Source organism: Leucopleurus acutus, assembly GCF_964270905.1.
Source record: "Leucopleurus acutus genome assembly, chromosome: 7".
Lineage (NCBI taxonomy): Eukaryota > Metazoa > Chordata > Mammalia > Artiodactyla > Delphinidae > Leucopleurus > Leucopleurus acutus.
Window position 1 is genome coordinate 21,281,268 of NC_139150.1, and position 12,154 is coordinate 21,293,421.

The 12,154-nt window shown below is 39.0% G+C and overlaps 1 protein-coding gene across 2 annotated transcripts in view; it reads right to left on the bottom strand.

The window, feature by feature from the left end:
- The window catches only part of HSDL2 (hydroxysteroid dehydrogenase like 2), an 85,738-nt gene that overhangs the window by 21,772 nt on the left and 51,812 nt on the right, over positions 1-12,154 (bottom strand). For both annotated transcript variants that reach the window (XM_082843457.1, XM_082843456.1), the window contains exons 7-8: positions 10,436-10,630; positions 8,693-8,764 (exon numbers count right to left, since the gene is read on the bottom strand). In XM_082843457.1, the coding sequence (XP_082699583.1) occupies positions 8,693-8,764; positions 10,436-10,630 (267 nt within the window). The remainder of the gene's footprint in view (positions 1-8,692; positions 8,765-10,435; positions 10,631-12,154) is intronic.

Below are 12,154 nucleotides of genomic sequence, written 5' to 3' on the forward strand. Positions count from 1 at the left end.
GTCTAATAAAATAAACACAATTCAAGAGTAAAGTAAAAAGGAGTGAGGTTTTAAAATGGCAACTGGAATACTCAGTGACACACCTAAGGTTACATGGCAGTATGTGGCACAGCAGGAATTCCAACCCAGGCAGTCTGACTGGGTAATGCTTCCTCTTCATTTTCTTCTATGTCTAACTATGTAATTTTATATAGCCAACATAAAGGCTGAGCAGAGAACCAAGACCTAAACTCAGCAGAACTGGACCAAGCAGAGGCTGCTAAAAGTGAGGAAAGCAAAGACACAGGCTTCCTTCAAGTTTCTGGAGGCAGAAAATATATAGGAATGTATTTGGTTTTAGTAGGTATAATACCAGACAGAACTAAGTTTGTCATATAATAACTGCTGGAACTCCTACTTCAGGTGATTTGTCTATTAATCAATATATCATCTTTATCATCTGAGACGCCAAGGAGATGGCAGCAAAAACTACAGTGTAGCCTTGAAAGACACTTGCCAAGAGATAAACTGCATCATTTATCACCTGAAATATTTAGACATAGTATGATGACTCTGCACAAGACAATAAAACTTTAGGAGACAAAAAAAAACCCAGTAATATATTTGAAAGGTACATTCAGTACACAACAAATATGGAAACTTTTGGGAAACAAATGAAACCAAGTTCCCCTAAAACAAGTTTACCAGGTTTACGATTAGTCTCTCTATCCAAAACTTTATTCCCTTTTTTAAAAATAATATTTGTCTTCCTCAGTCAAGCAGTAATTTTTTTAAATTTATTTATTTTATTTATTTTATTTTTGGCTGCATCGTTGGGTCTTTGTTGCTGTGCGCTGGCTTTTCTCTAGTTGCGGTGCAGGGGCTTCTCATTGCACTGGCTTCCCTTGTTACAGAGCACGGGCTCTAGGCACGCGGGCTTCATTAGTTGCAGCACACAGCCTCGGTAGTTGTGGCTCGTGGACTCTAGAGCGCAGGTTGCTCAGTATTTGTGGGCCATGGGCTTAGCTGCTCCTCGGCATGTGGGATCTTCCCACACCAGGGCACGAACCTGTGTCCCCTGCACTGGCAGGCGGATTCTATTTTTTTTTCTTTAACATCTTTATTGGAGTATAATTGCTTTACAATGGTGTGTTAGTTTCTGCTTTATAACAAAGTGAATCAGTTATACATATACACATGTTCCCATATCTCTTCCCTCTTGCGTCTCCCTCCCTCCCACCCTCTCTATCCCACCCCTCTAGGTGGTCACAAAGCACCGAGCTTACCTCCCTGTGCTATGCGGCTGCTTCCCACTAGCTATCTATTCTACGTTTGGTAGTGTATATATGTCCATGCCACTCTCTCACTTTGTCACAGCCTACCCTTCCCCATCCCCACATCCTCAAGTCCATTCTCTACTAGGTCTGTGTCTCCATTCCCATCTTACCCCTAGGTTCTTCATGACCTTTTTTTTTCTTTCTTAGTTTCCATATGTATGTGTTAGCATACAGTATTTGTTTTTCTCTTTCTGACTTACTTCACTCTGTATGACAGACTCTAGGTCCATCCACCTCACTACAAATAACTCAATTTCATTTCTTTTTATGGCTGAGTAATATTCCATTGTATATATGTGCCACATCTTCGTTATCCATTCATCTGTCAATGGACACTTAGGTTGCTTCCATCTCCTGGCTATTGTAAATAGAGCTGCAATGAACATTTTGGTACATGACTCTTTTTGAATTATGGTTTTCTCAGGGTATATGCCCAGTAGTGGGATTGCTGGGTCGTATGGTAGTTCTATTTTTAGTTTTTTAAGGAACTTCCATACTGTTCTCCATAGTGGCTCTGTCAATTTACATTCCCACCAACAGTGCAAGAGTGTTCCCTTTTCTCCACACCCTCTCCAGCATTCATTGTTTCTAGATTTTTTGATGATGGCCGTTCTGACCGGTGTGAGATGATGTGTCACTGCAATTTTGATTTGCATTTCTCTAATGATTAATGATGTTGAGCATTCTTTCATGTGTTTGTTGGCAATCTGTATATCTTCTTTGGAGAAATGTCTATTTAGGTCTTCTGCCCATTTTTGGATGGCATTGTTTGTTTTTTTGTTATTGAGCTGCATGAGCTGCTTGTAAATTTTGGAGATTAATCCTTTGTCAGTTGCTTAATTTGCAAATATTTTCTCCCATTCTGAGGGTTGTCTTTTGGTCTTGTTTATGGTTTCCTTTGCTGTGCAAAAGCTTTGAAGTTTCATTAGCTCCCATTTGTTTATTTTTCGTTTTATTTCCATTTCTCTAGGAGGTGGGTCAAAAAGAATCTTGCTGTGATTTATGTCATAGAGTGTTCTGCCTATGTTTTCCTCTAAGAATTTGATAGTGTCTGGCCTTACATTTAGATCTTGAATCGATTTTGAGCTTATTTTTGTGTATGGTGTTAGGGAGTTTTCTAATTTCATACTTTTACATGTAGCTGTCCAGTTTTCCCAGCACCACGTATTGAAGAGGCTGTCCTTTCTCCACTGTATATTCCTGCCTCCTTAATCGAACATAAGGTGACCATAAGTGCGTGGGTTTATCTCTGGGCTTTCTGTCCTGTTCCATTGGTCTATATTTCTGTTTTTGTGCCAGTACCATACTGTCTTGATTACTGTGATTACTGTCTTGATTACTTGATTACTTCAGACTATACTTTGTAGTATAGTCTGAAGTCAGGGAGCCTGCTTCTTCCAGCTCCATTTTTCGTTTCCAAGATTGCTTTGGCTATTCGGGGTCTTTTGTGTTTCCATACAAATTGTGAAATTTTTTGTTCTAGTTCTGTGAAAAATGCCAGTGGTAGTTTGATAGGGAGTGCATTGAATCTGTAGATTGCTTTGGGTAGTAGAGTCATTTTCACAATGTTGATTCTTCCAATCCAATAACATGGCATATCTCTCCATCTATTTGTGTCATCTTTAATTTCTTTCATCAGTGTCTTATAATTTTCTGCATACAGGTCTCTTGTCTCCTTAGGTAGGTTTATTCCTAGATATTTTATTCTTTTTGTTGCAATGGTAAATGGGAGTGTTTTCTTAATTTTGCTTTCAGATTTTTCATCATTAGTGTATAGGAATGCCAGAGATTTCTGTGCATTAATTTTGTATTCTGCTACTTTACCAAATTCATTGATTAGCTCTAGTAGTTTTCTGGTAGCATTTTGGGATTCTCTATGTATAGGATTATGTCATCTGCAAACAATGACAGCTTTACTTCTTGTTTTCCGATTTGGATTTCTTTTGTTTCTTTTTCTTCTCTGCTGTGGCTAAAACTTCCAAAACTATGTTGAATAAGAGTGGTGAGAGTGGGCAACCTTGTCTTGTTCTTGATCTTAGTGGAAATGCTTTCAGTTTTTCACCATTGAGGACGATGTTGGCTGTGGGTTTGTCATATATGGCCTTTATTATGTTGAGGAAAGTTCCCTCTATGCCTACTTTCTGCAGGCTTTTTATCATAAAGGGGTGTTGAATTGTGTCGAAAGCTTTCTCTGCATCTACTGAGATGATCTTATGGTTTTTCTCCTTCAATTTGTTAATATGGTGTATCACGTTGATTGATTTGCGTATATTCAAGAATCCTTGCATTCCTGGAATAAACCCCACTTGATCCTGGTGTATGATCCTTTTAATGTGCGGTTGGATTCTGTTTGCTAGTATTTTGTTGAGGAGTTTTGCATCTATGTTCATCAGTGATACTGCCCTGTAGTTTATTTTCTTTATGACATCTTTGTCTGGTTTTGGTATCAGGGTGATGGTGGCCTCGTAGAATGAGTTTAGGAGTGTTCCTCCCTCTGCTATATTTTGGAAGAGTTTGAGAAGGATAGGTGTTAGCTCGTCTCTAAATGTTTGATAGAATTCGCCTGTGAAGCCATCTGGTCCTGGGCTTTTGTTTGTTGGAAGATTTTTAATCACAGTCCCAATTTCAGTGCTTGTGATTGGTCTGTTCATACTTTCTATTTCTTCCTGGTTCAGTCTTGGCAGGTTGTGCATTTCTAAGAATTTGTCCATTTTTTCCAGGTTGTCCATTTTATTGGCATAGAGTTGCTTGTAGTAATCTCTCATGATCTTTTGTATTTCTGCAGTGTCAGTTGTTACTTCTCCTTTTTCATTTTTAATTCTATTGATTTGAGTCTTCTCCCTTTTTTCCTTGATGAGTGTGGCTAATGGTTCATCGATTTTGTTTATCTTCTCAAAGAAGCACCTTTTAGTTTTATTGATCTTTGCTATCGTTTCCTTCATTTCTTTTTCATTTATTTCTGATCTGATCTTTATGATTTCTTTCCTTCTGCTAACTTTGGGGTTTTTTGTTCTTCTTTCTCTAATTGCTTTAGGTGCAAGGTTAGGTTGTTTATTTCAGATGTTTCCTGTTTCTTGAGGTAGGATTGTATTGCTATAAACTTCCCTCTTAGAACTGCTTTTGCTGCATCCCATAGGTTTTGGGTTGTTGTGTCTCCATTGTCATTTGTTTCTAGGTATTTTTTGATTTCCTCTTTGATTTCTTCTGTGATCACTTCGTTATTAAGTAGTGTATTGTTTAGCCTCCATGTGTTTGTATTTTTTACAGATCTTTTCCTGTAATTGATATCTAGTCTCATAGCGTTGTGGTTGCAAAAGATACTTGATACAATTTCAATTTTCTTAAATTTACCAAGGCTTGACTTGTGACCCAAGATATGATCTATCCTGGAGACTGTTCCATGATCACTTGACAATAATGGGTATTCTGTTGTTTTGGGATTGAATGTCCTATAAATATCAATTAAGTCCATCTTGTTTAATGTATCATTAAAGCTTGTGTTTCCTTATTTATTTTCATTTTGGATGATCTGTCCATTGGTGAAAGTGGGGTGTTAAAGTCCCCTCCTATGAATGTGTTACTGTCGATTTCCCCTTTATGGCTGTTAGTATTTGCCTTATGTGTTGAGGTGGCAGGCAGATTCTTAACCACTGTGCCACCAGGGAAGCCCCAAAACTTTATTCCCTTGCTTGTCTCCTCTGACCTTAGCGCCTTTGTTGTCCAGTCTGACCTCAATCCTATGCTAATTGAACACTAATCAACCAGAGTCAGATGACTAAAACTGCTGTCGATAACATCATTGATGTACTAAAACTGCTGCTGTAGATTGCATCATTACTGTACAAACTCAGAGCAAGATGAATTAACAGGCTCCTGAGCCATGGACACCCTGGCCAGAGAATCATAAACCAGAGACATTCTGACCCCCAAAACTATGATTAAGAAATGTCACAAGAACTCCTTCACATGAAAACTAATATAAAACAAGGGCAGAAAGTCATATATAACTGGCTAAGATGAAAAAACAATAAAATAAAATGAAAAAGGAAATGGGAAACATGACAAACAAAAAGTATAATAGCAGAATTAAAATAAACATTAGGAGCAATATGGAAGAGAGATGAATGTGCCTAAAATCTTATCAGCAATACAGAGTACAAACTTGAAAAGGTCTCTCAGAATGCAGAAGAAAAGAACAAAAGTATGGAAATAGTAACAAAGGATAGTGAAAACTACAGGGGAAAGGGACAGGGTAGCCAGACTAAGTGTTTCTGAGGGGAATCCAGAAAAACTGGAATAGAAGCAATTAAACCTATAACTAAAGAAAAAAAGAAAAAATAAACTGGAGGTTGAAAAAAAGACTGAGTGAACTCCCTGTGTTGCAATGGGCAGGAAAAATCAATGAAGAGGGCTTCCCTTGTGGCCCAGTGGTGAAGAATCCGCCTGCCAATGCAGGAGACATGGGTTTGAGCCCTGGTCCGGGAAGATCCCACATGCCAAAGAGCAACTAAGCCTGTGCGCCACAACTTCTGAGCCTGCGCTCTAGAACCTGCAAACCACAACTACTGAGCCCGCGGGCCTAAAGTCCATACTCTGCAACAAGAGAAGCCACCACAATGAGAAGCCCGCACACTGCAACGAAGAGTAACCCCCGCTCACCGCAACGAGAGAAAGCCAGTGCACAGCAATGAAGACCCAACACAGCCATAAATAAATAAATAAATAAATTCATTGAAAAAAATAATAATTACATATATGTTATACAAAACAAATACACAAAGCACAAATACCAGAAAAAGTACAAGGCTGTCAATATTTTCCTCCCCCTTTGGAAATGAGGGATACACACTGACCTCTGGGAGAGACACTGTGAAATCAACATACAATAGATCTGGATATGGATGTAAAAAATCAACTGAAAGAGTTAAGTTAGATCTCAGGCCAGAAATACTGAGGTACTACGTACATGAATATATTAATGTATCTACAGAAAATGTCAAGTAGAATTGCAGTTGACTGAAACATCACTTCTCCACTTAATTTTTTGTACAGGGAAGAGAGGATTTAGCCAAAGGAATTTGAGAATTCTGACCTCAAAGATGAAGGCATCCCGCCTGCAGAGATGGATATAGGGATTGCAGTCAATGCACCTGACATATTCTGATCCCAAAGACAAAAATCACTCCTATCAAAGCCCGATGTCAGTAAACATTTATCTTACATTCTGCTTACCTAACCCATCTTATTCTGAGTCCATGGTCATGAAACAATCTTCTGACTATGATTCTGTTCTCTATGTCATTATGCCCAGAGGGAGAGAACGAGCTGCTCACAGCAACTCCATGTTTAGTCCGTGAGATGGCAACTCCTCATTATAAAATAAATTGGATTACTGGGGGGAAGATATGCTAATACTTCAAGTATTCAGGAGTTAGGAAATTAAGTTTACTGGTTAAGGATATGCACTTTAGAAGCAGAAAAATACGAATTTAAATTCTGGCTCTGCCACCTGCCAGCTCCGTGATCTCCAATGTAAAATGAGGACAATGATACCTGCCTTGTAGGATTGTAAGTATTAAATGAGACAATGCATCCAAAGTACTTAGCACAGCGTTTGCCATATGGTAGGTGCCCAATAAATATTTGTTGAAAAACAACATGAATGTATGTGATTGATAAGTGGTTCTCATTATTTAAACTTGGTATTTAAATAAGCTTAGTTTATACGCATCTTCCTCTAAAACACAGATCCAATCTTAGGGTACTGGGCAAAAATCTGGATTTCGGACTTGCCTATCTTGAAGATAGACTCTTCTAGACTTTGATAAGCTCTCTAACTTACTTCTGCCATTCTGTATGAGGCCTTTTGAGGAAAAGATTGACAGCCTTGTTTTAATACTCTGATATATCCATGTGGCAACCAAGTCAAAGATCTAATTTTTAAATTTTTTTAAAATTTAAATTTTATAAGGAGTTATCTCTAGGTGATGGGATTATGAGTGACCGTTTTCCCATCTATATTTTCCAAATTATAATACAAAAGAAAAGTTGCCTTTTTTATTATTTAATTTTTTGAAATTGCCTCCAAAAATTCGGACAAAGAGAAGATAAAGATAGAAAAGATGAGATTAAGCTAGAAGTAAAGTTTGTCACCGAAATGCATTATGGTAAGGTTCTATAAGTTTCCTAAAGGTACAGAAGAAATGTTTTCCTAAACTTTCTAGCCTCCACCTAAAGAAACTATGGTCACTAAGGAGATTCACAGAGTCTATAATGTAAAAATAATGTAAGGTCCCAGAAGAAGCACTGCTATTCTTGTTAATAAACCATGAGAGAGGTCTTCCCTGGCGGTCCAGCAGTTAAGACACTGCACTCTCACTGTGGGGGGCATGGGTTCGATCCCTGGCAGGGGAACTAGGATCAGTGCAGCCAAAAAAAATAAACCACGAGAGAAATTCTTCTCATGGGGTTTCACTGAAGAGTGTTTCTTCTGACATCTTTCAGTAAGTTAGTGGCATCATGCCAGAACACAAAGATTAAAGTGGCATCATGCCAGAACACAAAGATAAAAATCTGGACCAATTCAAGAAAGCTATTGTTTCTAAACTACAAAAACAAAACAGGGCTTCCCTGTTGGCGCAGTGGTTGGGAGTCTGCCTGCCGATGCAGGGGACACGGGTTCATGCCCCGGTCCGGGAAGATCCCACATGCCGCAGAGCGGCTGGGCCCGTGAGCCACGGCCGCTGAGCCTGCACGTCCGAAGCCTGTGCTCTGCAACGGGAGAGGCCACAGCGGTGAGAGGCCCGCGTACCGCAAAAAACAAAACAAAGCAAAACCCAAACTTCCTTTGCAGATAATTTCTCCCATAAAGTAGTCACACTGCACAAACTCTGAGAATGGTGTAAGATGTATTTTGATGTGACACATTTTTCCTCAAAATAAAGTATCAACACAAAACACCTAAAAACAATGCCAAGGAAAAGAAATAAAACCTTTAAAAAGGTGTATTTTAAAGACAACTTTTTTTTAAATGAAATGAAAAGAATATATCAAAAACTTCTTACTGGTAGAAGGAAAAGACAACCTTCTTTGCTAGAATTAACTAAGACATTACTTGTCTAGTTTAAATTACAAAATAGGGAATTCCCTGGCAGTCCAGTGGTTAGGACTCAGCACTTCCACTGCCAGGGGCCCAGGTTCTATTCCTGGTCAGGGAACTAAGATCCCACAAGCCTCATGGCACATGCAAAAAAAAAAAAAAAAGAAAAGAAGAAAAAGCTTAAAAGCAGAAGGCGGAAATGTTCAATTCTACATCTGGAAGAAATACATAAGTTAGTAACTTTATTTTCCTACAGAAAATATGGTCTACATCTTACCATGTGTTGCTGGTTCCTTGGTAACTGTAACTGGCTGTTCATCCAGGAAGAAATCTGGTAACAAAGGATGGCCTGAAAAATTGACCCCAAAAATAATTAGGTTAAGGTAACAACTTCAGTATATTAAGATTTTAACACCTGTTTAATAAACGTTACATGTTTTTATTTCATTCTGGTGCTGTGGAAAAGACTCCCATGAGAAGTGTCAAACTATCTGACCTTCAGTAAGCTAAAACACTTTTCCTGTAATCCAGTTATCCTCCTCTCCTTCAACAAATTTCATCTTTAAGATCCAACCAAAGAGTTGCCTATTATGTTAAGCCCTTAACTGCTCTCCCAAGAGCTTTTGCCCCTTCTCACCTACCCATGCAACCCTTCTGTGCTACATCCCTCCAAAATGCTCTGGACTCATCTCCTACCTGGCGCCCCAGAGAGAAGGTGGTTCCTCATTAAGAAGAACTTGTTTCCCATCTCTGTCAATGTGTGTCTGTCTTCCCCTCTCAGAAGATTAAAAAAACTGGAGGGCAGGAATGCACCAGTCTTTGTTATATCCTAACACTTAATCATAATTCCATATTCATATTAAGTTCTCAACACTCGATAGGATTTTTAATTTAAATCAAATTTAAAATTTTGTGCATAGTGCCATTGTGTCTTTAAAACCTAAAGTGATAATTACTGAGTACTATGATTGTACCATAAGCCAGGTACCGTGCCCAGCACATTATATACTTTATTGCATTTAGTTCTTACACAAATCCTTTGTAGAAATTATCTTTCCCTTATTTTAACCAAAAAGGAAAGTGAGGCTCAGAGAAAACAGGTGACATGCCTAAGGCCGCCCAGCTAGTGAGCAGCTGAGCAGAAATGGGAACTGGGTTATCTCCTCCCAAACTCCACTTGTTCCTAATCACTATACAATATTGCTTCCCTCACAGGATTGCTATGAAGGCTAAACAGATACTGTATATAAAGGTGTTTTTTAAAACTGCAAAGAGCTATTTAATTCAATTCAGTTCAAACTGAAGAGACAGGGATGATACAAATAGAAACGTGGTTTCTGTCACCTAGAAGCTCAACTTAATGAATAATATTTAAAATACACTTTTGCACAAATAAATACAACTCCCATTTGGGGCTATATTGTCTATTATATAGTATACTTTATACATAAATTAAAAATGCATTATCATCACCATCCTCACCTACAGTTACAACGGTAAGAATTATTTTTGAACAAGGGGCCTTCTGAGATCTTCTCAAATACCCCCTTGTACATGAGGTAGACCCTGTTCATTCACCTTCACCATTCATCATGAAGTTACTCTCAGACTGCACTTAAGAGACAACATTTGGAAAGCCCATAATCTTAAAAAGTTTTTGTAAAAAACTCACCACTGTATCATCTGTTACCATATCCTTGAAGAAAATCTTTACTGTGTGATTTTAAGGCCAACTTTGAAAACTAATTTTCATTTTTGGTTTCAAGATTTGGAAATGGTTAGAAGCTGATGTGACCTTCTCTATCTGTGCATCACTTAAAAAGCCTTCAACTCACTTCTATTTTCCCTTTCTCTGTTTTTCCAGTTGTGTTGGTCTGGGTTTTTCCTTTCACTAGGAGGACAGCTTTTAAAAGAGCATATTAATTTTATAATCACATAAACATGCACACAAAACAGATGTATGTCCACTGCAGAAAATGTGGAAAAACACATCACTACTTTTGAAAACTATATGCATTACCTGGTGTAACAGCATAGACATCAAAATTTTTTATTCCTTCTTCTTTTAAGATATTTTCATCAATAATAAAGTTGCCAGTAAAACTTTTTGGCTTTTTGAAAATGCAATATGCAGCATCTGCCATGATATCAACTTTTCTACATTGGCTTTCAATACCAGATCCTCCCAGCATATCCATAGCAGCAGTGTATATGGCTGTAGAGAAAACAAACATACACATATGTAACTCTAAATCAAGTAATAGGACTATGGGAGTAACAAGCAAGACAAATAATCTCTTTATAACTCAGGTGATGAGAAAAAGGTCCAGAGAGCTTAAAGGATTTGCCAAATGTTTTACTGACATAACTGGGTAGACAACACATATTCCTTGCTCTGCACAACACTGCCTTATACAGTACTCCTTCATGAGACTATGGCAAAATTCAATTAGATTTCTGACTAAGAATGCTCAAAGAATTTGCATACCATTCTTGAGAGACAAGAAAGCCAGTGAGGAATAAGCAAGAGCACTGAGCTGTAAACCAGGTGACTGACATTTTTAAGCCAACTATGCCGTGACTTTCGGCAAGCTACTTTAACATCTTTCGGCCTCAGTTTCTTGTTTCTAAAATATGGATCTCCTTTCCTAAGCTTATTTTCTCTTTTTCCTCTACTAGAATATAGAGACTCTGCTTTTCTTGTTCATCACTGTATCCCTAGCTCCTAAAACAATGACAAATATACCATAAACATTCAACAGATACTGGCTGGACTTGGGGGTCCCTTTTAAGTTCAGATACTACTTTCATTTATGAAATACTAGAAAATAAAGAGAATTAAAAGGAAGATATTTTGTTTTTGGCCACACACTGTGGCATGCCAGATCTCAGTTCCCCGACCAGGGATCGAACCTGTACCCCCTCCAGTGGAAGCGTGGAGTCTTAACCACTGGACCGCCAGGGAAGTCCCAAGGAAGAATTTTTAAATTATCTATAATCCCCCTGCCCAGAGATAATTACTATTTTTTAAATAAATTTACTTATTTGGTTTTAGTTTTGGCTGTGTTGGGTCTTCGTTGCTGTGTGTGAGCTTTCCCTAGTTGCGGTGAGCGGGGACTACTCTTCGTTGCGGTGCATGGGCTTCTCATTGTCATGGCTTCTCTTGTTGCAGAACACCGGCTCTAAGCGCCGGGCTTCAGTACTTGTGGCATGCAGGCTCTAGAGCACAGGCTCAGTAGTTGTGGCTCACGGGCTTAGCTGCTCCGTGGCATGTGGGATCTTCCAGGGCCAGGGACAGAACCCATGTCCCCTGCATTGGCAGATGGATTCTTAACCACTGCCACCACCAGGGAAGCCCAGATAATTACTATCAATATTTGCATATAATTCCCACTGTTTTCAGTGCATATAAATTTTAATTTTATTTATTTATTTATTTTTGGCTGCATTGGGTCTTTGTTGCTGCACACGGGCTTTCTCTGGTTGCAGCCAGCGGGGGCTACTCTTCATTGTGGTGCGTGGGCTTCTCACTGTGGTGGCTTCTCTTGTTGATGAGCACAGGCTCCAGGCGAGCCAGCTTCAGTAGTTGTGGCACACGGGCTCAGTAGTTGTGGCTCGCGGGCTCTAGAGCACAGGCTCAGTAGTTGTGGTGCACGGACTTAGTTGCTCCGCAGCATGTGGGATCTTCCCGGACCTGGGATCGAACCCGTGTCCCCTGCACTGGCAGGCAGATTCTTAA